Consider the following 26904-nt stretch of genomic DNA (forward strand, 5'->3'; position numbering starts at 1 on the left):
GTGTGTATATATATATCTCAGTGTATATATATATATATATACTGAGATTTCAGTGGAGAAAAAACAAAAAAGTTCCAAATTCGCCACGGAAGGGGGGAAAGAAGTGCTCCTCCTTGAAGTCTCTTATCAATTTATTCCTACCGTTCTCCTGAACGGCTCAACTATTGGACAGGGTGAACTCTTCCCAGGGTTGGTGTTAAGGATCATCCACTTGGTCATCAGGGAGAGTTCTCCCTAAAAAAAAACAGCCTACACAGCCAGAGTGTGCAGAAAATTATAATATGGTCTCAACAGCAGTATAATCATCACAATCAATAGAGATGTTTTTTTTAAATATTAATAGTCCATTGTCTCTTCATTCATCTCTCAAATCAATCATATTAGCGTTTTACTCTTGTTTCCAGAACATTAGCTTATCCATATACACACAACACATGTGCTTACTTAATTTGCATTTACAACCAGCATAATAATCACAAAATAAAACACTGAACAATACACAAACCGATTTATCCTGACTGGTTTTTTACTTCATACTGTGGTGGAAAGTTTTTAATACAATAAAATAATACAATAATATAAGAAAATAATATAATTTAATTGAACCAAAGATCTGGAGTGTTGTGTGTGTCATATTATTCAGCGCTTATGAAGGCGGCCCCAGGATGTCTCGAGGTCATGAAGACGCTGCATGAAAATAATTCCTGTTAGACCATATTTGGAAATGCTTGCATGACTGTCGGTATCCTTGGAAGAAGTTAAACATTGACAGAAGCAGCTAGCCAGATCATTTCATACACTGTACTTGAAATTAGAACGTATGTTTCTGCACAGGGTCATTCAAAGCATGTCTGCAGCAGATCCTCACAGGGTTCACGTGACTGATTATATTATGTCATCAAATAGTTTTGTGAAACTGTCGATATTTTTGGTAACGTCTGGAGGTCATGACGTACCAACTGAGAGCCCATAAAGAACTGGTTGAAAGCAGATGGGCCGAGGTTAATACCTCCCCCTAGTAATGCCTTTAGAGTATATAAAGATATGTGATCCATTTCCTAGTTGGGATTGAAGTTTTTTCCTGTACCCAGAGTATTCTGCAACAACACACCGGAGGACTTTTTCATCATCTCCAGAGCTCTCATCATGCTTAGATAAGTATTTGTTGAACTTGTCTGTTTGTTGAACCAGTCTGTCTGTCAATATCATCGATGATATTATTGGACTCATACTCAACCTGTGGATGATATTATTGTACTGCTACTCAACCTATACATGATTTGAATTGACAAATAAATATCTTGTATTTTACACATTGTCTCCTGTCCTTAAGAAAAACGAAACCCCACCACAATACTATCTTTCATGGTAGCATTAAACAAATGTAACGAATGTCAGTATTGAACAGCCAACTCACCAGGATAATCAATGAAAAAACACTTGAAAGAAAAAACGCTAATTGGCTCTGCTGTGTCTCTCTCTTTTAACACCGGGAACACCACGTTATCAACCTCCACGTTATGGGAAGCTACAATATATTTAGAAGTTATTCACTTTCCCTTTTTGACTGTGTCTGATGTGAAAAATAGATATCACGGAGCTCTCTCTCTGCGTGCCGTTCATGCATTCCTCATGCATGCTTCACCTGTCCACCGAGCCGTCCCGGCTTTTTTTTTTTACTTCCTGGTTCTAGGGAACATCCCCCCTCGAGGCACTCAGGGCGTGCATTTAGGGAGTGTCTGTAATTTAAATTAATTACCCGCTGTGGCGGATGTAGCGGTGGTAATCTGAAGATGACTGACTGACTGACTGACTGACTATAAATAACCTGGGTTACATAAACATTGAGTAATATTTTGTATGACTGTATCTTCACATAGTGAATGCAAGTTTTCAATTGTTGAATCTCACATTTATACCTGCATAAAGTAGGACGGAAATAAAGATAGTTCAGCTTGAACTGTTGACTTTAGTGTATTTTTGTAGGTAAACTGAACAGAAGATTTTGTCCTCAGAATGCACCAGAATACAGGAAAACAACCCCATTTTCTAAAACATTTCCCGGGGGAGGCCCCCCGGCCTCCCCCCACGCAACGAGCGTCGGTCGTCCGCGCACTGCGCCACTGTCTTGGACACATAATGTGGCTTTTTGTGGCGTGCTCAATTCTTTTACACTGACCCACAGTGGCTTAGTCACACTACCTCCTAGTGCAAGCCCAGCATTTGGAATTGGACAATTGATGTAGTATCCAAAATGCTCCTCGGGCATCTGACAAAAACGCTCTTTAAGTAACTACACACAGTTCTGTTCAAGTAGTCAGCTAATACACCAATCACTTCTCTAAAATTTCTTTTCCACTTGCTCTTTTGACAGGTGCCTTTTCCCAATCTCACGATTAGTTCGTTTTCTTTCTTCAGTTAGCCTGCTAACATTCATCTACGGCTTTGCAATGCCCGCCCAGCGCAATCCATGATTTGCTAACACAAAGTGGATATGTCACCACACTGATTTTTGACCATGTTGGGTGTGCTTGGTTTATAATACCAATACATTTGTTTTCATATATTTGGTATGAAGTCTGATATTATTGTTTTATCGTGAAGGCCAGACTGAGATGGTTTGGACATGTCCAGAGGAGAGATAGTGAATATATTGGTAGAAGGATGCTGAGTTTTGAACTGCCAGGCAGGAGGCCTAGAGGAAGACCAAAGAGGAGGTTTATGGATGTAGTGAAAGAGGACATGAAGGTAGTTGGTGTGAGAGAAGAGGATGCAAAAGACAGGGTTAGATGGAGGAAACTGATTTGCTGTGGCAACCCCTGAAGGGAAAAGTCGAAAGGAGAAATATTATATTATATTATATTATATTATATTATATTATATTATATTATATTATATTATATTATATTATATTATATTCTCTGATCTGTTCCTGCTAGCAGCTAACAGCAGCTCTCTGCCAGTAAAATCACTGTTGGCTTCTAGCAGGAACAGATCAGAGAATCAGAGCTAACATTAGCCTATATGGTTGATGTCAACAGCTGTCAGCGACCAGGAGACGGGTTCCAGCCCACCAATGAGTTTTATTTATAATTTGGACAATCGCTGATGATGGACAAAAGTTCCAGGAGGTGAACGAGAACCAGGATCCATGTCCTTCTGAACCTGTTACACCACTGCCACCTAGTGGAGAGAAGGTGTGACCTGAGATCAAGCATTGACGTTCCAGTTTTTGGCGGTGTTTGCGGTATTGCCGCAGAAATAAATGCTGGTCACACATCAGTCGGAGCGTGGCTTCTCTGTCTCAGAAAAAGAAAACTTTAGGAGCAGTTACAAAGTGGATCCACCCCTTTGCTGTGTCACGAGTGGGAATACTATTTTACTCCAGTGGGATATATTCTCGAGTGTATGTGGGTGGTAGCTCAATGTACTCTTGCAAAAGATACCCTCCGGTCCTTTTGCTCTCTGGCAGTTCACTGTTGAACCCCTGTCGGTCATTGTTGACAACTTTAACTTGACAGGTTCTGTGTCTACTTTAATTACTGTATTTTCACATATATCTTGGTCAATAAATGTATTACTGCTTTGTGTGTCTAGTAGTGCATAGACTAAGATTTCTGGGCTGTTTTCTGCAGTACAAGAGATCCACACTGGAACTATCATGGAGGTTCGATCATTGTTGTCCACCCTCAGCATTGCAGAAGAGATGCCAGATCTATTGAAATGTCCTGCAGGACTCCTGATTGGCTATGACTGCACAAGAGGCCTGAAACCCAGGGAAGTAATATCAGGAGTAGATTATGATCCATATGCAGTCAAAACAGATTAGGCTGGAGTATGGTAGGATCCATTAAACCTTGGATTACCTCAGATGATACAACTGGGGTCTGCCATCGAATCTCTGTCAGGGAGTTTCCTGCTATAACTCCTGCATCTGTGATCAAGGCAATGGAAAGTGATTTTCTAAATACAAATCCGAAACAAAGGTAAACCTCAAAACAAACTATTTACAACATTTTAACAGGACAAAAGAAAAACAAAGAAATTCCACTCTGTGGTGATGAACATCTATGGACATCTACAACTATATTAATGCCCCGCGGTGCACTGGCGTCTCACCCGGAGTTTGCCCCGCCTCACGTCCTACGCAAACTGGGACAGGCTCCAGCTCCCCGTGACCCTCGTAAGCGGATGAAGCAGGCAAGAAAATGAATGAATATACTGTAATATAATATAATATAATATAATATAATATAATATAATATAATATAATATAATATAATATAATATAAATGATTCTTTTTTTAAAAACGTATATTTATCTATTTATTTTATGTGCATTTGGAACAGTGCAACTGAACGTAAATCAGATTTTGTCTTTCCAGTAACGATCAATGTCGCTCCAAAACTGATCGGAGATCTGTGGTCATTCAAACGCTAGCAGCGCCCTCTACCCGAGGTTGTCGTGTGTTGATGACGTTTCGGTAATGGCCGCTGTCGCTGTGTCGTGCCGAGTACTTTGTTTTCTGCACCATAGCGGTTAAATTAAACTGTATAACATTAGTAGTAGGTTGTGTTAAAAGAACATCAAAGGAGAGGACTGTTGTTACCGCAGCATTGCCGTCTTTAAAGAGCTCCGGGTCGGCAAGGTGAGTGGAAATGTGTGATTATTAGCAGCTAGCTGAGTGGAACTTAGCTGCGTTTTTAGCTTACCGTCTGTAGTGTTGCATTGTTGATTCAAAGACAAGGGAATGTGCAGGATCATTTGCTTTAATGGAATCGCTCATTGGTTATTTCTCAATACTAACCAGTTATTTAGAATCCGTTTTGTAAAACAAGATGGACATTTTAGTGAGAACGATGTGCGCGTTGATTAATTAGCCCTCATCGCCGGATAGTTTTGGGCCTTTTCACAAACTCGCGTTAACAAGTTACGTGTTGGCGGTTATGGTACGATGCAGGTGTAGTAAACTAAAAGTAGGACATGCTGCTTTATTGTTTATATATATGTCGGTAACGTGTACCATCACGTTCTACCGAGGCATCTGATTATAGTGTCCTCTTAGCTCTTACCGGGGACTGTCATCTGCTAGCATGCTAGAGCTAAGGCTTTCCTTTGAGCAGTTTCATCCGGCATGTCCTTATATAAACGAGCAAGTTACGTTTTCTACATTTAAATAACCAGGTAAATAACTTAATGTCTATCATTAATATTTTCTCAAATACATTTTTAAACATCTATTGTACGCTACACTATTTCCCACTGTAGTATTAATGTAATATGCAGTGTATTATAATGAACTCCATTGGAATGTGTCACGATACGATCCCCGTTTATCATCTTGTGTAGTTAATTACAATATTCAATTACATGATTATTATTTCCTACAATTTACTTGTTTTTTGTTTATTCCAGAATTTTCCTGAATGGATACTCCTGAAAGCCCAACACAATCCCCCCAGTCCCCTGAGGATGGGGAAAAGGGCATTTCTGACAGTGAGCTACTAGATTCTAATGAAGAGGAGGAGGATGACAGACTCATTTCAGACAGTGAAATAATCCACGAGGAGGAAAATGGGGCACTGACCGATGACGATGAGACTGAAAGCCAAGGAAGAGATCTGGAATTAGAAGAGCAAGAAAGAGAAGAAGATGAAGTGGTCCCTGACTTTGTGTCTGACCCAGAGGATGAAGAGCTTGTGGGAGAAACAGAAGGGCTAGGACAAGAGGATGGGCCTATTATGTTGATTGAAGGCGATGAAGACTGTCCTCAGGAGGACCAGTTGGATGACGAAGAAGAGAAGGAAGGAGAGGAGCAAGAGGACAGAGTCATTGACACCCCATTTTCTCCAGATTCAGAGACAGACCAGTGCAAGGACTTCATTGCTGAACAGGATGAGGTTGAGAAAAAGGATGGATACAGGGGCTACCGAAAGGAACCTGCAGCAGTGGCTGAAGCAACTGGAATGGATGAGGAGGAGGAAGTCAAAAGCAAGGTCGAGGAGGAAGAAGAAGATGAAATGATGAGAGCTGAGGAGAGAAGGAGAGCTATTGCAATGAGAGAGATGAAGGATGACTCAGTGTCAGTTTCCCGGGAGCTGGATGAGCATGAGCTAGATTATGATGAAGAGGTCCCTGAAGAGCCCAACATCCCTACACACGAGGAAGAAGATGATGACGAAGACACAAAACCAGAGGGAGAAGAAGAGGAGACTGAAGAAAAAAGCATTAAGAGAAAAGAGAGAAAAACAATCCGCCCCCCATCTCCAAGAGAAAATGATTTCAAGAGGACAGAGGACACAAAAGGCCCAGAAAGAGTCTGCAGAGATTCCTTCAGAGACAGGAAGAAGGATGAAGATGATGGAGAGATTGATGAAGGAGAGATTGATGTAAGTGATCATATTTTGATTACAGTGTCACGTTCATCATTGTGAGATGACAGTTTCATCCAGGAAAATAGGGAACTTGTTTGTTTTGTTCAAAAGCTGTAAAGAAATATTCTTTCTTTTTTAGGCTGGCATTTGTGTGCTCTTAGTTACGAGTGACGTTATCATTACAGAAAAATCTGAGGAAGACCAAGGAGGAGGTTTATGGATGTAGTGAAAGAAAACATGAAGGTAGTTGGTGTGAGAGAAGAGAATGCAGAAGACAGGGTTAGATGGAGGACACTAATTCGCTGTGGTGACCCCTGAAGGGAAAAGCCGAAAAAAGAAGAAGAGGTCGCCACAGCGAATCAGTTTCCTCCATCTTACCCTGTCTTCTGCATCCTCTTCTCTCACACCAACTACCTTCATGTTTTCTTTCACTACATCCATAAACCTCCTCTTTGGTCTTCCTCTAGGCCTCCTGCCTGGGAGTTTAAAACTCAGCATCCTTCTACCAATATATTCACTATCTCTTCTCTGGACATGTCCAAACCATCTCAGTCTGGCCTCTCTGACTTTATCTCCAGAACCTCTTAACATGTGCTGTCCCTCTGATGTACTCATTCCTGATCCTATCCTTCCTGGTCACTCCCAAAGAGAACCTCAGCACCTTCATCTCTGCTACCTCCAGCTCTGTCTCCTGTCTTTTCCTTAGTGACACTGTCTCTAGACCAAACAACATCGCTGGTCTCACCACACTTTTGTACACCTTTCCTTTCATTTTAGCTGAAACTCTTCTATCACACATCACACCTGACACTTTTCTCCACCCGTTCCATGCTGCCTGGACACGCTTCTTCACCTCTTTTCCAGACTCTCCATTGCTCTGGACTGTTGATCCTAAGTACTTAAAATCCTCCACCTTCTTGATCTCTTGTCCCTCTAACCTCACTCTTCCACTTGGGTCCCTCTCATTCACACACATGTACTCTGTCTTACTGCGGCTAACCTTCATTCCTCTCCTTTCCAAGACAAACCTCCACCTCTCTAGTTTCTCCTCCACCTGTTCACTGCTATCCCTGCAGATCACAATGTCATCTGCAAACATCATAGTCCATCGAGATTCCTGTCTAACCTTGTCTATCACCCTGTCCATCACCATAGCAAACAAGAAGTGGCACTACATTATAGAAACATATTCACTCAAATTCATGAATGAAGGATATTAGGGTTGGTAAAATAACTGGACCATTTGTCAAGCCCCCTTTCCCCTTAGTAACATATTCAGGGTTTCCTCAGTCACAGCTAGAGCTCACCAGCGGATGGGAAAATCAGTCGTTGATTACTTTATTGAATGAGTAACTCGATGGCCTAACTGGATGTTATGCTTTATTCTCAAATAAAATCATATAAATATTTTGTTAATTTGACATTTTATCCAGTTTTTTTATATAATTTGCAGTATTTCCTACATTCATTTATTCATCTCCTGCTGCTTTATCCGCCGTAGCGGGTCACAGGGAGCTGGAGCCTATCTCAGCTGGCATAGGGCGTGAGGCGGGGGACACTCCAGGCACGACGCCAGTGCACCATGGAGCCACACACAAAGACAACCATTTACACACACACACTCACTCCTACGGGCAATTTGGGACCGGCCAATCAACCTGAAGTGCATGCTTTTGGAAGTGGGAGGAATTCAGAGAACCCACGCAGAAACGGGGAGAGCATTCGAACTCCGCACAGAGCGGGACTTGAACCCGGAACCGCCGTGTTGTGAGGCGACAGCGCTAACCACTGCGCCACCATGCCGCCCATATTTCCTACATATTTCCTCCAAATTTAAATCTACTTAATTTTCCTTTTTCTTTGATTGTACTAACATGGTTTTTTTCTTTCTTTGGCCACATTCATCCCCCTGTGTTCAATATACACTCACCACCTTTTCACAACTCCTTATATTTGCACTTCAAATGTCATTCTATTGTGACACCCTCTGGCTTTGTTTCATAAAGAAATATCATATCTCATAGTTTCATTCTGGGTAATAGCATTGTCACAGTAGACGTTATGCAAACCCTGGTGTGAACAACGTTGTTGGGCTGTCAGTGGGATGACCATTTTTCTGAAGTGCAATTTGAAGTGTGTTGCATACTAAGTCTGGTTGTTTGCTCGTGAATAACGTCCATTTCTATAGAAGCAAACCTTAGCTTTCAAGCTGTGTTGTGCCCAGACTGTATTTTTTAGCCCTCTCAAATAAGTTATTGTATTCAGACAGTTTATTTGATGGTTGTCCATTTGTTATATTATTTCCAAAAATATTTTGTTCTGTTTTTTTCTGCGGACTATTTAATAGTCTACCCTCACAGAAATTTGAAACATTCTTTAAAACTTATTATCATGCAGTCGGTATTAGTCACTCTTAAATACCTTTTCTTGTCAATAGATAAGGTCGTCAGAAGTGTGTGTGGTCAATCAATTTGGCTGTTGTATGCGTTGACAGGATGATGACCTGGAGGAGGGGGAGGTCAAAGATCCTTCAGACAGGAAGATCAGACCACGTCCAATCTGCAGATTCTTCATCAAAGGTAGGCGCCAAAGAGCGAAGCTCGACTTAATTCCAATTGTTATCAGCTGACATGAGCCTATTTCCTCCATATCAGCATCTTTTTGTGTGTATGAAACTACATATAAAGAAATTGCAGGTGCATTGCTGTGAAGAGATGTTGAATCTACTTCGTACGTCTTCTGTTTTGGATGGATCTCAAACAAACTGTTAGATCATCGCGAGGTAAACTAATTATATCCAGTCATCCATTTTCTTGAAGACGAGACGGTTGCTATCGTCTTCAGCGGCTTATTGGTGATGCTGGAGCGTAACCCAGCTGGCTACGGGCGAGAGGTGGGGTGCACGCCCGATGCATTGCTAACGCATCGCATGGCCACATGAAAAAAAACAACTACTCACTCTGACCACTCACAATCTGGAGTGATCAGAGGCCTGTACCATAAAGCTTGATTAACCTAGCCGGGCTTCCTCCTACTTATCTGGCTTCACTTAACGAGACATCCGCCCTCCGGATTTTCGATACCATAAAGCCGGCAATCAACTCACTAATTCAATTCAGGCTTGTCCACTCTAGATCTGTACGCGCTCATGTAAAAAGGGCGGAGTTTGCTGCATGTGACCAATCACTAGGGGTGGGCGGATCGATCCAGATATCCCCGGACAGAGACAATGTACTCTGGCAGAGGCTTTTCAGCCAAAAAAAATCAACAATACCCACCTAATTTGTTTTTCACAATGTAATTGGGTATCAATTTTAGGAGATTGGTTCAATGGTTATATGTTCAACCAGTCGAAAAAAATCTTGTTTTACTAAGGGCTACAGCTATCCATTACCCAAGGAATCGATTAATCTGTTGATTAATTCTATTACTAAAGTAATCAGATAAAAATACAAGGTTCCCAATATGTTATTGATATTGTTATTTATGTGACTGCTTTCCTATTTGGTCTGAATTGTAATGACATAAATAAAAGTTATATAGTGAATGAGAAGAAACACAGTTTCCATTAGTGTAATATTTATTACCCCAAAAATGAGTCTCATAATCTCTAACTTATTGTGAACCATGTACATTAAATTGCTAAACAAACTTTAATTCCTGAAATAACATTATGTTACATTGTTGCTTTTTTTTTGTTTGACTCTCTTGACTTTTGTTCTGAAACAGTTGTAGTAGAAGTATTTTATTTTTTTATACTGTTAAAGTTTCCATTGTAGTTATTTATTAGAAAATGAAACATTTTTATTGCCTAAAATATTTGTGCTGTGTTTGTCACAATTATAATAAACTAACTCGGGGGGGGGGTGTCAATTATTCAATGATCATGACATTTCGAAGCAAGAAGTATCTGTATCGTATCGGTATCGGCCGATACTACCCTGTATTTATTTGGTATCAGATCGATACCAAAATTCCCAGTATCGCCCACCCCTACTGTGCACCAAGATCCACCGGGTTCTCATAAAATGGACAGGCCTGATTGGTCAGTAGATGGGGCTTTTATACCTGCCGAGCTCTTATCCTGAACTTATCCTTCTCCGGAGCGCAGGTTAGGTGTTCAGCATAGGTTACCACGACAACGTAGCCCGATAAAAAGTAAGCCACCTTTATGGTACCGAAAAGCCAGGGTTAAACCTGAAGTTATCTTGCTAAGCCGTAATCCAGCTTTATGGTACAAGCCTCAGGTCACCTTGGCTGTATGTTTTTGGAGGTGTGAAGAAGCGGGAAAACCTGAAGGGAACCCACACAAACACACAAACCCAGGACAAACAAACTCTCCACAGAAAGGAATCAAACCCGGAACCTTCTTAGTGTCAGGCGCCAGCGCTACCTTCTGCTCCACCGTGCTACCCCAGCCTAATTATAAATGTCTTTTAATTGTCAGAAAAAGAGTATCGCCAGTGGAAAACAAATATTGACCCCTTGAACAATCACAGGCAGTCTAGCAGTGAGCTATGAATGTCAGATCAATCAGTCTCTGACGCTGCTGGGGTGGAATGTTGACCCACTTTGTAGAAATGCTTTAGTAGCAGCCACAGTGGACTGTTTGTGCACGTGAGCTGATGTTTTCAGGTCTGACTGTGGTATCTCCATGGGGATCAGATCTGGACATTGAACAGGCTGCTCCAAAGCTGTAGACATCTGCTACACTAACATGAGTGTTTTAAAGATGGACTTTTTGCCTCAAGAAATCACGTTCACAGGAGCACATCTGTGAAAACTACCTCTGTCAGCATGAAGACGGATCAACGCTGTGCAGAACATAACCACACCAGCAGGTGGCAATATATTCAAAGTTGTGAAGCAATATGATCCTGGCAATTTTCACCTATGTGCTCCTTGGTGGTAGACTTTGTTGACACTCTAGGCTTACCGTTGCGCCCTGAGACGCTTCTAGATACACAATAAAACAGTGTTGCTGCTCAATGTCACAAATTAATTTAAATTCATAAATACACGAACTGGGAGACAAATACTCTGATGTAGTTGGTCGCTTCTCAGAACAGTACTCCTCCACATCCAACACAGAGGGCATCACCAGGGTTATTATCACCAACATCTCCTAAATTTCCCTGAGGATGAACAAAATATTTGCCTTATCAAATTTCAAGACTGAGCAAATTTGACCATTTTCAACCTGATGTAAACACGAACCACATTTAGTTGAGCTATATGTATTATAAGTGTGTGTGTGTGTGTGTGTCTGTCTCTGGCTCCATCCACACGTAGCCGGATCTTATTGAAAACGCAACTTTTTTTTACGGTTAGTCCTTCCGTCCACATGACAACGCACATATCCGGGACGAAAACTGAGTGAAGGTTTTTTTAAAAAAACGGCAGGTCGCTTCTTCACCCCTTTTCCAGACTCTCCATAGCTCTGGACTGTTGACCCTAAGTACTAAAAATCCTCCACCTTCTTGATCTCTTCTCCCTGCAACCTCACTCTTCCGCTTGGGTCCCTCTCATTCACACACATGTACTCTGTCTTACTGCAGCTAACCTTCATTCCTCTCCTTTCCAGGACAAACTTCCACCTCTCTAGCTTCACCTCCACCTTTTACATGCTCTCACTACAGATCACAATGTCATCAGCTGTTATAAGCTTTCTCCAGATCTACAAAAACACAATGCAGCTCCCTCTGGCCTTCTCTGTACTTCTCTATCAACATCCTCAAAGCAAATACTGCATCTGTAGTACTCTTTTTTGGCATGAAACCATACTGCTGCTCACAAATGTTCACTTCTGCCCTTAGTCTAGCTTCCACTACTTTCTCCCATAACTTCATTGTATGGCTCATCAGCTTTATTCCTCTGTAGTTGCCACAACTCTGCACATCTCCCTTGTTCTTAAAAATGGGCAACAGCACACTTCTCCTCCATTCCTCAGGCATCTTCTCACTATCTAAGGTCCTGTTGAACAACCCAGTCGGAAACTCTACTGGCACCTCTCTTAGACACTTCTATACCTCCACAGGTATATCATCAGGACCGACTGCCTTTCCACTCTTCATCCTCTTCAATGCCCTCCTGAGGTCATCTTGACTAATCTTTGCTACATCCTGGTCCACAACAGCCACCTCTTATAGTCTTTGTTCTTTCCCATTTTCCACGTTCATCAACTCTTCAAAGTACTCTTTCCATCTCGTACACACAGCTATTGTTTTGTCCTAAAAAATATTGTTGAATAGCACTGAATGACTGTCAGGTGGTAACCCCCCCCATTCCTCATTCCTGTACTAAATGAAATGCATATTGATTACTTCAAGTCACACTGAAGTCAGGCGTCTGATGGTGTTCCTGTGTGAAAAGTTTTTTGGCGCTGACAAAGAAAATCTCCCATGACAGAAAACACATCCTGTGTTCATCTCTAGGTTACTGATGTTAATCCTACCTCTATCTTATTCCTACAGGAAATTGTACGTGGGGTATGAACTGTCGGTTCATTCACCCCGGAGTCAATGATAAAGGGAACTATTCTCTCATCAGTAAGCCAGATGTCTTCTCACCCAATGGAGCGCCTCCTGGAGGGCCACACCCACTCATTCCCAATAACCCATGGGTACGTCTTTCCCACTGAGTTTGCATATAACACTGATTTTAAATCTACTCTGTTCTGTATGAATCAGTATAAAATATGTGATATGTATGCCTTCTTTTAATTTTTAATTAAATTTTTTAATTTGATATACTTTAGTAATCCCTGAAGGGAAATTAAGAGCACACTCTTAATTTGAGTCCAATCAAATCACATGCGTACGGTACACACACACCCACACACACACACACACACACACACACACACACACACACCACACACACACACACACACACACACACACACACACACACACACACACACACACACACACACACACACACACACACACACACACACACACACACACACACACACACACACACACACACACGGGGCCTTTACACATGCAGAGGAGGTAGAGTGGTGGGCAGCTCCTTTGTGGTGTGCCCCAAACTTCTGCAGCAGTTTGTTTACCCTCAGTGAACAGTGATGAATTATAAAAAACAAAAAGGTCTGAGAATAAATCCTGGAATGATCCCAGTCTGCTGTTCCAGTGACAGTATCCCTCTCTCTGTGATCGTACAGGCAAACAATGTTTGTATTTATGTTCACCATTACAGGCGGGACCTGCAGTGGAGGAACTTCCTCCACCACCGCCTCCAGTGGAGCCCCCTGTGGAGAGTGCCTGGGAGAGAGGTCTGAGGCATGCCAAAGAGGTGAAAAAAAAACCCTTGCCCTTTAATGGAACAAACCGTTTTCAAACCTCTCACTTGTTAAAAATAAGATGGAAGGAATAGATTGAAAAGGACAGGCTAGTCTTGCAAACAGGCGATGTGCAGCAGTGAATCCGTTCTGTGACCACTTTGATGAGTTTGCACTGAACTGAAGGTCTGTAGGTCGCACACCTACTGTCGGATAATTTTTATGTCACATTTTACAATCAACATTATATGTAAATGCCTGTGTGTTAGTTTGTTTTTTTACCTGAACCATAAAATGTAATCCCATGGTAAAGTACCGGAAATTCCGGACTGCAATCCGCTACATTTTCCACATGCTTTGAACCCTGAGGCTTCAATAATAATGCAGCTAATCTCTAGATGTTATTGGTTTACGGCCTCCAGGGGTGCTCGAGCAGGAAGTATAAGAGTAAGGCAGGTGAAAAAGATAATGCAGCGAGGAAAACTCTACCACACTTTGATTGTGTTTAGAACATTTTACACATCGTGAGCACCCCTTTCGATGGAGACTTCACGAAGAAAGCCACATGATGCAGCTTTTAAATTATAGATAATCTGACTGTCAAAAGTAGGAACCAGAGCTGCTGCATGTAAGATTGGCATCAATGAATCAATGGTGACACGTTGAAAACGGCAGCGTTATTTTACTGCTGTGTTTCAGACACTGTTCAGAACAAAGCAGTAATTAAAATTCTTAAAAATCTGTCTGTGTAAATATCTCATGTTACAACAATTTGACACACCTGCGGTTTACAGACTGGTGCCAGCTATATACCGCTATATACCGTGTCCATGAGGTTTCAACGCCGACACATGTCAGAATACAGTCAAATTGCAGTGCGCCCTCGTTACTCGCGGTTAATGCGTTCCAGGAACCACTCGAGAATAACAAATTCCGCAATAGAGCGACAAACGATTTATTATTTATGGTGATTTAAACGTTTATGAACCCTCCCCATACTGATATTAAACCACCTTCTATCTATTATTTTTTCCCACACTCTGATAGACATTTTAAAGGACTTTTGTGTCTCATGGGAGTGCGCTGCATTCCGAGACTCACAGAATGTAATGCACTTCCGGATGCCGTCAGCCAGTAGAATGCGCGTATGGTATCACGTGAATACCTACCAAAAATCCGCGATGTGGTGAAGTCGCGCGTGTTGATGCGTGAATGAACGAGGACGCACTGTATATCTGTAGAACTTCATCCAAAAATGAAATTCGACATCACAGAACTTTTTTGGCACATTTATTGGAGATTAAAAGATGATACTAGCTTCTGAAGCTTTCTGGAGCTAAAAATCTCTCTCCTCTACATATTCACTGATAACCTGCAACCCAAACAAAGTGGGTATCTTTCCTCACGTACATCTGTTTGGTGGATTTTCAAAAGTCCAAAGTAGTAGATCTGTCATCTGTCTCACTTCTCTCTGTAACGTCTTCTGCTGCCTTTCCTTCTCTGACTGGCACTGGAGAAGTTGTGTAGCAGTTAAGAATTAGACTATTTGTTCTAAATCCAGTTCTGTGTCCTGAAGGTGCTGAAGAAGGCCACCATTCGTAAGGAGCAAGAGCCAGACTTTGAGGAGAAGCGTTTCAACGTGACCATCGGAGAGGACGAGAGGGAGTTTGACAAAGAGAACGAGTTCTTCAGAGAACGCAGCCATCGCATCATCAGAGAGTATGAACTTACAAACATCAGCACACGATTTCCTACAATTGCCAAGTTTAAACTGATGGATGCTAAAAGGTGTACATTAGCTAATGTTTCTATAGGCACCTAAAATCCTTTTATCTCACACTCCTCATTGGGTGTTTCTTACAATTAGAAAAAAACAGTCCGGTAATTTTCCAGAATTAAAATCCTGAATACAAAACAGTTGGTCCTGGTGAGTCTGCAAGGTAACAGGCAGGTTAAAGATGAAACACCTCACATTACCAGATCATCAGGGTAGACCACGTTCTTAAAGAAAGATGTTTCCGGAGACAGCAGTCAGGATTGAATCAGGTAGAAATACTTCAGTTTGAGCTCAGTTTAGGAGTATCGAGAGATCCTTTCCTGTTTAATCCTTGTTGTCCTAAATCACAAGAGAGCATTTGTCACCCCACAGCTCACAGAAACATGTCATCTGAAAGGTTTTCATTTCCTGTTTGCTACCCTTGTCCATTAATCCATGTGTAAAAGTTTTTAGGGTATATATTTATAGAGAGGGTATCTATTTACCCAGGAGGAATATACAGTAAACATTTGAGTTCAATAAAATTTAACATTTTGAAGCAATCCCAAAGGCATGCATCTCATAAAATGTTTCTTCGATTTTAATAGATATATAAATATAGAGATATTAGAGGTAAGCTCTTACGCCCGAGTTCGGGTCGGGTTGGGCTGGATTTTTTAAGCCCAATCTTACCTCTAAGAGATATATACTTTAATAATCCCAAGGGAAATTCAGTTCTACAGTTTTAGTCACTTTAAATTTAAGGGGTATTCATTTAACCCCAACTTTTAAAATAATTTTAATCCATAAACCAAAGTGGATCTTTAAATATGCATGTAATCAGCATCAAGTGGATTCAAAAAATACAAAAGTGATTTATGTTTTTAAGCCCCCACCATAAATGTAACCAGGCAGGAGATGGACTCAGTTCAGTCTGTCATATTTGACTTCTGAGGCATAATTCAAAATGTTTTAGTATGTTTGTTCTTAACCAACAGTCGAGAACTGCAGTGGTGTTTGTTACTATAAAATTGTTTATTTTTCTGTTTCCACATTTACTTGGCACATTTTAGTGTTTGGCTTTTTTTCAGAGAAGTGTGTAGAGTGGATATAGAATATTTATACAGCGATGAAGTACTGAGATGGTGGCTTTTGTTATTCACATTTATTCACATTCACATTGTGTTTTTTCTTTAGATGATTTGAACAGAAGCTGTTTCAGGGAGTAGAATTCAGATATTTGTTCTTGGGTCTTAACTTTAAAAAAATGTCTCATACAGTAATCCCTCGTTCCAGAACCACCTGTGAAAGATGAAATTTTTGCGACATAGCGATGAACTTTTTATTTTATTACGGTGATTTAAACCTTTATGAACCCTCCCCATACTGATGTTAAAATACCTTCTATCTGTATTACCTTTTCCAACTCTCCTATAGATTGTTTAAAGCACTTTTAAGTGTTTCTTTAATACACAAAAGTGCGCTGCGTTCCGTGAGTCTCGGAACGCAGCGCACTTCCAGATGCTGTCAGCAAATAGCATGCACGTACAGTATCATGTGACCACTTACTAAAAATCTGTGATGTAATGAAGCCGTGCAGTTTTAAGCATTTCATGTTTTATTTCTTATTTTTGAAATACGCATTTTTTAAAATCAGATTTCAAACAAGATTAGTAGTTAAGAGAGTCATTGTACACACTTTAATTGTCGTTCTTGAATGAAATGCATATGGGGCCAAATGATCTACATGGATATGTTAACGAACGTTTAAACAGCATCCATGCCGTCCAACTCATTAAACTTACTTAGCAGAATGGATAGTTCAGGTCCAAAAAGTTGGATTTCGCTGCAACGACCAGTGGTTGTTTAAAACAGTTTCATAATGAACAATAGCTTCATGCTTAACGTTGATCCTGATCTGTTTTCTCCTTTCAGTGAAATGGAATTCAGAGAGCCTGTGTATGGGTAAGTGATCAGTTATAAGACACACATTGTTGTAAAAATAAATAAATATATTTTGAGCCAGAATTTTACAAATCTGAGGTTCATCCTAAAATACATTTAATGAAGACTGTCAGTGTTTGGTGGCTACAACCCACCAACACTTGCCCACATAATGTTTATTAGGAGAGGGGGTAAATGTGACTTATTATCAATGGGAAACCCGAGGCTGGGGTGAAACAATCAACCTCTCTTTTCTGGCATGGATGGATGAGAGGCAAATATATAAATTCTGGCTCACAATCCTCAGCTGCTCCACGGGTATTTTAAAGATACAGTAGTCCTCAACCTATGAGCATAGTTGGGTGCGAGAGGTTATTACATCTGAGGTCCGGCTGATTGTCGAACCTCAGATTGAGGAGGAACAATGTGGGTTCCGTCCTGGTCGTGGAACAACGGACCAGCTTTTTACTCTCACAGGGATCCTAGAGGGGGCTTAGGAGTATGCCCATCCAATCTACATGTGTTTTGTAGACTTGGAGAAGGCGTATGATCGAGTCCCCAGGGATATACTGTGGGAAGTACTGTGGGAGTATGGGGTGAGGGGGCCTCTCCTCAGGGCCATCCAATCCCTGTACGCCCAAAGTGAAAGCTGCGTTCGGGTTCTCGGCAGTAAGTCGAACTTGTTCCGAGGAGCTGTTGGCCTTCGCCAGGGCTGCGCTTTATCACCAATTCTGTTTGTGATTTTCATGGACAGGATATCGAGGTGTAGTCGTGGTGAGGAGGGGACTGCCTTCTCCAAGTGGGGAATGAGGTCCTTCCACAAGTGAAGGAGTTTAAGTATCTTGGGGTCCTGTTCACGAGTGAGGGAACAATGGAGCGTGAGATTGGACGGAGAATTGGGGCAGCAGGAGTGGTATTGCAGTCGCTTTACCGCACTGTTGTCACAAAGAGGGAGCTAAGCCGAGAGGCAAAGCTCTCCATCTACCGTTCAATCTTCGTTCCTATCCTCACCTATGGTCATGAGCGATGGGTCATGACCAAAAGAACGAGATTGTGGATACAAGCGGCTGAAATGGGCTTTCTCAGGCAGATAGCTCTCCCTTAGAGATAGGGTGAGAAACACTGCTGTTCGCGAGGGGCTCAGAGTAGAGCCGCTGCTCCTTCGCGTGGAAAGGAGTCAGTTGAGGTGGTTTGGGCATCTGGTGCAGATGCCTCTGGGACGCCTCCCTAGGGAGGTGTTTCTGGCACGTCCAGCTGGGAGGAGACGTCGGGGCAGACCCAGGACCAGGTGGAGGTATTATATCTCAACACTGGCCTGGGAACACCTTGGGATCCCCCAGTCAGAGCTGGTGGATGTGGCCGGGGAAAGGGAAGTTTGGGGCTCCCTGTTGAAGCTGCTGCCCCCGCGACCCGACTACGGATAAGCGGTGGAAGATGGATAGATGGATGGATGGAGGTTATTACATCCCGATTCAAAGCGGTGATGTATTGTAATCGTCAGCGTTTATGTGTTCGTCCATTAGTCCGTCCGTCAGTTCACTAAATATCTTTGCGACCGTTGCAGATAGAAAAATGAAACAACTAGCACATTACCTGGGCAGCAAAGATGAAAATGAGATGATAACCTTGACCTTGAGAAAACTAGGTCAAGGTGTGGCTTAGGTCAAGGAACTGGCTTAAGATAGAAACATGAGGGAAAAGGCCAGTGTAAGGAAGACTGTAGATCAAAGCTAGTGCTTTGATCAATGTCAGAGCACTAGCTTTGATCTTTGACCTATGCAACTAAAAATTTGAATTCAGGGGTGTCGCGAGATAATAAATTTCAATCTATAATCACAATTTGAGGTCATTTAAATGTTATCGTTATTCCAAATACTAAACTACTATTCCCTAAGCTAACCAGAATAACAAGACTTAAAACCAACACATAAAATACTGCAGTACCGTAATGTAACTTATGTAACATCTCTACCACTGCTGAATGATTTTTTTCTTCTGTGCTGTAGAGGCTAAGCCCAGCTATGATTCACTGAGGTGTTCCACCACAGTGACGTGAATGATGCACTGATGTCACTTCCCGGTCATCCAAAGTTAGATACGCCCCTTTATGTTTGATGACTCTGTTTTATTTTTATTAAGTTTCTCAGTCGACCAATAATTAACATCAAATAGCAAAAATTTCAGAGTTCAGCATTCAGCAGTTAATGATTCCAGACAGAAACCTAACCCAAAAACATTGGTTCCTACATCAATGATTGTTCGTATGTCAGATGCTCCTATCTTGAGGACTACCTGTGTGTGTTTTATTAGGGATTTCCATTTGAGAAATAAAGTTAGGAGATAATGTCACCTCTGTCTTTTTCCACAAGGGAAGGCATCAGGCATGTATGACAAGTTAGCTATGTCTAATATATAAGTGTACAAAGGTAACATTTACATGACACGCTTCTTTTATGTGTGCTGTTAATGATAATCAAACCTTATCTGCTTGAAGAATACATAGGAAACATTCACGATAGTGTGTAGTTTACATCAGAAACATTCAAGATACTGTGTCGTTTACATAGGGAACATTCAAGATACTGTGTGGTTTACATAGGAAGCATTCAAGATACTGTGTAGTTTCTCAATTGTGATGCTTTGTGCAGTGACCCGTACGCTGATCCATACTACGACTATGAAATGGAGGCCCTGTGGCGAGGAGGCCAATATGAGAACTTCAGAGTTCAGTACACAGAAGCTCCTCTTCCGTATCACTACAGTGTGAGTATTGTCAGCAGTCTTTCAAGTAAACTGCTAAAAATTCCACCAGGCCAGCCAACAACAGACCAAACAATATTTGTATACCCAATGTCATCAATACTAATTCACTTGAAAATATAGATCTGGGAGGCTTTCTGCTGTCCTGTTGTAGAAAGTGCGGTGTTGCTACAGAAATATCCTCTGATGCAGAGAATTTGAGAGAAGTTGAAATCATTGTCTTGTGATTCCATTTGTGGCAAGGGACTAAATGCTTGTTAAGATGAGATACTTTATTTTTTTGGACTCCAGGATTAACTCAGTGGAGGCGCTAACATTTACATATAAATATCAGGTCTGCCTGTGGTCACGTTTTGTAGGAAATGAAGACTTCAGCAGTCTATAGCTCTGTTTAGGAAAAGAAGGGACAGGAGGAGATGGAGAGCAAAAGAAAGAAAGTGAAGGAGGTGAATCCAGAGATCAGAATCAGAACGGACAAGTCGTTCACTGCATCACTGATTTTTAATACATTATTGTATGACAACATTTATTGAGCTGCCCATAGATCAATCAATCAACTCAAAAAAAAAAAAAATTAAATTTTTTTTATTTATATAGCGCTTAATCACATAAGCAGATATTTCAAAGTTCTTTAACAGACAGAGAAACCCAACAGAACCTTGCAAAGCAGGTATACATTGTTTAAAAAAAAGACGGAAAAATAATAATCAATACAATTTTAAAGCTTCTCATTTTGCCTTTCAAATGCCTTGAAATAGATACTAGAGACACACTTTTTTTTTTCTCAAGGGGCATGCTGCTGAACCCTTATTTCTCTTATTTCCATAATAAAAATAACTTAATATAAAAGAAAAGTCATTTAATTCAGGTATTTATAATTATTAATTAGATTGATAGTATGACAATTAGATATTTTATATTTTTTCAGCTCGACCCCATGTTCAGATACAAATGCTCAAAAAGAATGAATCTAGATCAATGTTTAATCAATCATTCGGGTTTTCTGAGATCTATCGTAGAATGTCATCCAGTGAAACTGTTGGTTGCTAGAAAAATGAACTTCTTATCAACAGGAACGCGAACGTGAACGCGACCCACGAGAGCGACACCGTGAAAGAGAACAGGAGAGAGATCACCGTGAGAGGGAGCGGCGGCAGAGAGAGAGGGAGAGGGAGAGAGAACGAGAGCGTGAGAAGGAAAGAATGCGACGGAAAGAAGAGTGGGAGAGAGACCGAATGAAGCGAGATGAGAAGGAAAGGCCAAGGATTCGTCCCCCACGAGACGTCAGAGAGAAGAAGGAGGAGGAGAAGCTGAAACCCCGTTCTCCCCTCACCATGGCACCCAAGTAAGAGAAACTCTGTAGTGGATTGGCCAAACAAACATCTGCCCTGCACATTAGCCTCATCAGTGATTCCCGACATGCTGTGGTTGTTGAACAGTTTTAAAGTTGAAAACCCACAAGCTAAATTTTAGATCCATAATCCTCATGAAAGCAAAATTAAACATTAGAGTATTAAATTATTTATCAATAATAATAGAAAAAATTGGCAAGTTTAACCTATCTGAAGTTGTACAGCCTCGTAACACTGAAAATTAAAGTTCGTTGTGTATTTATTTATAATATTGTATAACTGCTAGCTCAGAGTTTACATAGGGCAAAACATTTTCCACCAAATGAAATTCAGAACGTGTGTTCATGTTAGAAGCTGTATAGACAGTACTACAAAATATGTGCCCCACTCATCCCACTCAAGCTTTTTGACAGTTCCTTCCTTCCAGTCAGAGAATAATGATACAGCTACTTGTGTGACGTTTCCTTTGATTTGAACACATAATTTACTTATGCTTTTGAAATTGTGGAATTTAACAAGGGGTTTCCTTGCCTGGCTTGGAAGCAACTGTAATGATAATAATGAGGGTGATGATGCTCCTTTCACTCGTAAACCAACACCCATAATATACCATTGTGTTCAGTCATGAGTGACGTAAACCACTTGAGCAATATTACCTGCCAGAGGCAGACTGGAAATCCTCCCATTTTTTTAGTTCATGATGCAATTCAGAGCATGACTTCCTGTTCCAGGTTGATATAATATTTGTTAATTTAAATTTAAATTAATCTTTAATCTCTGTTATCTTTAATCCAAAGGCACTTTTTTATATACGTTGTGTGTGTATATATATTAAAAAAAAATATATATATATATAGAACGTAAGAACTTAATGTTTTGGGTTTTTTTTTACCCAATCAAAAAAATTCACAAGAAAATGTCGTTTTTGTCAACCTCAAAGCACTCAAGGATCATGTTTAAGAATGGACAAATGGGAAAGTCCCAGCTATTCTGCACAATTCTGTTAGCGCTACACGTGGTTCACTGAATGAATACCCCCCCCCCCCGCACACTCACTGTAAAATACTCTGTTCCTCTGAGATCCTCTCATGTCAGAGAAGTCTTGTTGTCACAAGCAGATTATGTCCTCATGGCTTCTTTCTTTTTTTCAAATCGCTGAAAGATACCATTAGTGATTAAGAATCATGTTTGACTTGTTGAAGTCTAAACATTTAATTAGATACATTTTGTCATGTTTTAGTGCAAGATACTTTCCTCGCTGGTTTTGAATGTAGAGTCTTTTTTATTTAAAACTCATGTTGTCTCTGTGATACTTCTAAAAAGAATACCTGCTGTATTTTAAGAAACAAAGAGTTGCTTTAGGTTCATGTGAAGTTCAAAGCCAATGTAATCTACTGATCTTCCTCCCACCAGACTGGCTGGTCATGCTTTTCCACAAACTACTCATGCCAATTCATACAGGCTTCAAAGGTCAAAAAAAAATCCTGTTACCTTTTGTTAGACTCTGGGCCCTGCGGCTCTATTTGCCCCAGTTCCCTTTCTTCACTTCTTCCTGAAGCGAAATTATCCGCTGACAGGAAGAAATATAAAGAGCTAAAAATATCTCTGGTGTTGTGATTCTATTTTTAGCTCTGCTTGTTCAGCTGTGATGAAGTTACTTATTTTGCTCTTGCGTCACACTGTGGAATCTGTCATTCACAGGTGGCTGTTTGCCTTTACATTCTTAGATTGTATTTGTGTCCACATTAATGTTTGTTGTGTAGCTGACAACACGAACACCTTGTGTTCCAATTTGATATATTATATGTAAATTTATTAAGGTTTAATCTCTGTGCAGCTCATGGTCTTGTTAAAGCCAATAGTGTAATAACAGATGATAACATAGTAAATTTGCCAGTTTTTGAAATGTAATTGGCCAATAATGTAACAACATAATATAACATAATCATTTATTCCTAAACCTAGCCCGTAACTATGACATTATTAGCCCTAAGTTACCTTGTTATTTGTTCAGGACTTTTTTTAACGTAATTGGCGAGTTATAACATTACTTGCATATTGCATTTCAAAAACGGACAAATATATTACGTTTTTGGCTGTTATGATGTTAATTGGCTTCCTCCGGATCTAAAGGCACTTTCTGATGTACAGTTATCCCTCGTTACTCACGGTTAATGCATTCCAAGACCACACGCAAAAAAAGAAAATCTGTGATATCGTGACAAACTTTTTATTTTATTATTTACGGTATTTTAAATGTTTATGAAAACCCCCCATACTGATTTTACCTTTCCCCACACTCTTATAGATTATTTAAAGCACTTTTAAGTCTTTTTTTAATACACAAAAGTGCGCTGCGTTCCATGAGTCTCGGAACGCAGCGCACTTCCAGATGCTGTCAGCAAATAGCATGCGAGTAAGGTAACATGTGTGACCACCTACTAAAAATCCGTGATATAATGAAGCCGTGCATCTTAAAGCGCAAATAAGCGAGGGATAACTGTAATAGTAAATGAAATCTCAGCAATGTATCATTGATTGACACTGGGAATACACTTCTTCCTTTATTCAGAGTTTAATTCACAGTTTTACTTGCAGTGGAATTATCCACACATGTGGTTCATTTCCTCCAACAAATATTTAAAGACGTGAATGAAGATAAACACTTAAATCTGTTTTTTCACATGAATACTGTACTCAGGGAAAATCCCATGTAGACTGATGGTAAATATTGTGTGTACTGGTAGTTGTCATAAAATTTCGCCACACATCAGTTCCCTTTTCTGTCTGTGGTCCAGGGTCAGGCAGTAGGTACAACATTATAGCAATATATTCAGGTAGGGTTCCTACGTCAGAGGATGTAATTACTGTATGTAGGAGCAACAGGAAGTCCGCAGATGATTACCTCTAAACTGGGGAGTTATATCAGTGTTTATCGTCACTTCTGTATTTTACGTCACACCTTATGAGGATGAGGACTGTCAGCAAACACCGTGAACACACAGTAAAGTAGTCTTGTGATAACTTCGCCTGGTCTAGTTTAACAAACCAAAGAGATTACAGAGAAGAAATTAATTTTGGTGCTGTTGCTCAAAGCCTTTCTTAAATCGGTTAATGACAACCCCAGACGAGACAGGTGAACCACCAACCTTCTAAAGAATAGATCAACACTCATGTCACGAGCCACAATCACCCTCAGCATTATGTATAAATATAGGAGAACAACAATACTTTTATTTTATCCCTCAGTGAGGAAATTCTTTTCACACTTGACACACCGATAGACTTTTTGCACATTTGGGCCTGAATACACACTAAGACGTCTTAACAGGGTAGACTGCTGGGCAGCCATGTGGCGGCACCCTGGGAGCAGTTCCAGGGGTTGTGTGCCTTGCTCAATGGCACATCAGCAGTGCCAGGGATGTGAACATGCACTTTTGTAGTCCCCAAGCCGTGCCCCTTCCATAAGGGACCAGTATGTCAGAAGCCCATCACTGTGCTGTCAGTGTTCACTCGGATTGAAGAGTGAAGAATAACTGAACTGCTTTCAAAGTGTTAAGTTAAAGACCAGCCAAACAAACCAATTTTTCAGAAGATCCATCTTCAGATTTGACAGAGGTGTAATTAAAATATCCACATAAGACGGTATTCAGGGACAGTCAAAACTTGACTTGTGTGAATTTAATCTACATTATTATGACAGTAGTTCTATGGGTACTGAGCATGTTTATCATGAAGATAAAGGCTGCTCCCTTTCATTTTGAGAGTGGGTTGCACGCAGCGTAGATCATATGATTACAGAAGAATAGACAGAAAGGGGGAAAAAACACTCGAGTGAAAAGTTGAAACCGTGCCCACTATTAGTGAAATTTTATCCCACGTCAATGCAGTTATTGTGTAGGTATTGCAATATTCATTGGATAAACATTGTAATTTATTATTGATCGGATTTATTAAAATTGGTTTGAAGTGGTTGCTGTTAAAACAAAAAACTATTTTAGAAAATCTAATATTTCAAATTCTAAATTCTGCATTGTCTCTAAAATGTCTGAAAATACATTCAAAATATGCTCCTGGAGTCTACTGTAATTCCAAAGTTGAATTACTAGTGGGGGCAAGCAATGTTTTTTTTATTTTTCTGCAGAATGTTTCTTAGAATCATCCCCTGAAATTATGAAAACAAGCAAGTCATACTGGAAACTAGTGATTTAAATCCTCTTCAACATCACAGTGATCGCCCCTTTTGGATTAAAGTATGTCACATCTTCACCATGACCGTGAATAAGAGTGTTGAGGATAATACAATACGGGATCATTCTCAGAGCCCAGTTCATATATCTCAAATTCAACATAATGGAATAATGGAACCAGACTTGTGTGCTGACAACTACTACCATGTGTCTGACAATCTGTATATATTCATCACATGTTTAAAAAAATTGCAGTAACCCTACTTGTAGTCCTGCCACCAAGAAAGTCTACCGAATCTATGATTGTCATCATACAACTAAGCTCCTGGCACAACAGCTTATGATTACTAAATCATCTGTTCAAATAATTTTTTCCGGTAATTCTAATTGTATTACATTGTATTGTAGTATTCCTAATTGAGTTGAAGTTCTTCCACTTGTGACATATTCTTTTTTGTGTTTTGTAAAACAACTTCTGGTTTTATTGGGGGCGTGGTCTCCCAGCATCTCCTCAAAACAACCAATGAACAGAGTTCATTAAAATTTCATAAGTGGTTGAAAGTAATCCTAAAGGTGTGTCCCATAATTGTCTTGTTGTAGTCACATTAATTTCTGGTACTGCGTTGTAATTGCGTGGTGGGAGGTCTGAGCTCACCTCCAGTAATATTGATCACATACGCTATTCCTTCATATCTAATCTGATTACCTCACTGTGTTTTACCTTTATTTTCTCCTACCTGTTCATCTCTGTCATTTCTGCAGTTCTTCAAAAACTGTAATTCTTTTAAAAGTTCTCCCTTCAAACAAGTTTTCACATCAGAAGATCTAAGAAGCTATGAAGGCTTAGTTACTTAAATAATGAAATACTCATATTGCCCTTGAAGAAGTGCCAGTCCATTTGAAGCTTGAAGTATAGGCGTTTGCTTTTAGACTGCCCATTTTAACTATTGACCATTTTTGGAATTTTCTCAGCAGGCCAATGGAGCCGCCCTCCAAAAAGGAAGTTGTTCCGGTCATGAGGCGACCGGATGAATGGAAGGACCCATGGCGTCGGTCCAAATCCCCCAGGAGACGTCCTGGGCTGGGGTCCCCACCAAGAGGCCGAAGGCGACATAGGCCCTCCGGCTCCTCTGTGTCTTTGTCCAACTCGTCCAGGTAGGACTTTTTCTTCAGTTGACAATATTCTGTCTTGTTATGCTATCTTGGCTGTTGATTGTCAGTAGG

At 40.6% G+C, this 26904-nt stretch overlaps 1 protein-coding gene across 2 annotated transcripts in view; it reads left to right on the forward strand.

Annotated features, from left to right (window-relative positions):
• The first annotated feature begins 4477 nt into the window (after positions 1–4477).
• Positions 4478–26904, forward strand: part of zc3h18 (zinc finger CCCH-type containing 18) — a 42914-nt gene continuing 20487 nt past the window's right edge. The window contains exons 1-10 of one of the 2 annotated variants that reach the window (XM_068312892.1): positions 4478–4649; positions 5417–6390; positions 8870–8954; positions 12849–12997; positions 13597–13692; positions 15255–15397; positions 17370–17399; positions 20027–20141; positions 21212–21483; positions 26656–26835. In XM_068312892.1, coding sequence (XP_068168993.1) covers positions 5428–6390; positions 8870–8954; positions 12849–12997; positions 13597–13692; positions 15255–15397; positions 17370–17399; positions 20027–20141; positions 21212–21483; positions 26656–26835 — 2033 coding nt within the window. In that variant the 5' untranslated portion in view covers positions 4478–4649; positions 5417–5427. Of the gene's footprint in view, positions 4650–5416; positions 6391–8869; positions 8955–12848; positions 12998–13596; positions 13693–15254; positions 15398–17369; positions 17400–20026; positions 20142–21211; positions 21484–26652; positions 26836–26904 lie in introns of both variants that reach the window. The other variant, XM_068312891.1, reaches the window with a different exon arrangement.

Source organism: Antennarius striatus, chromosome 4 (assembly GCF_040054535.1).
Source record: "Antennarius striatus isolate MH-2024 chromosome 4, ASM4005453v1, whole genome shotgun sequence".
NCBI classification, from domain to species: Eukaryota; Metazoa; Chordata; class Actinopteri; order Lophiiformes; family Antennariidae; genus Antennarius; species Antennarius striatus.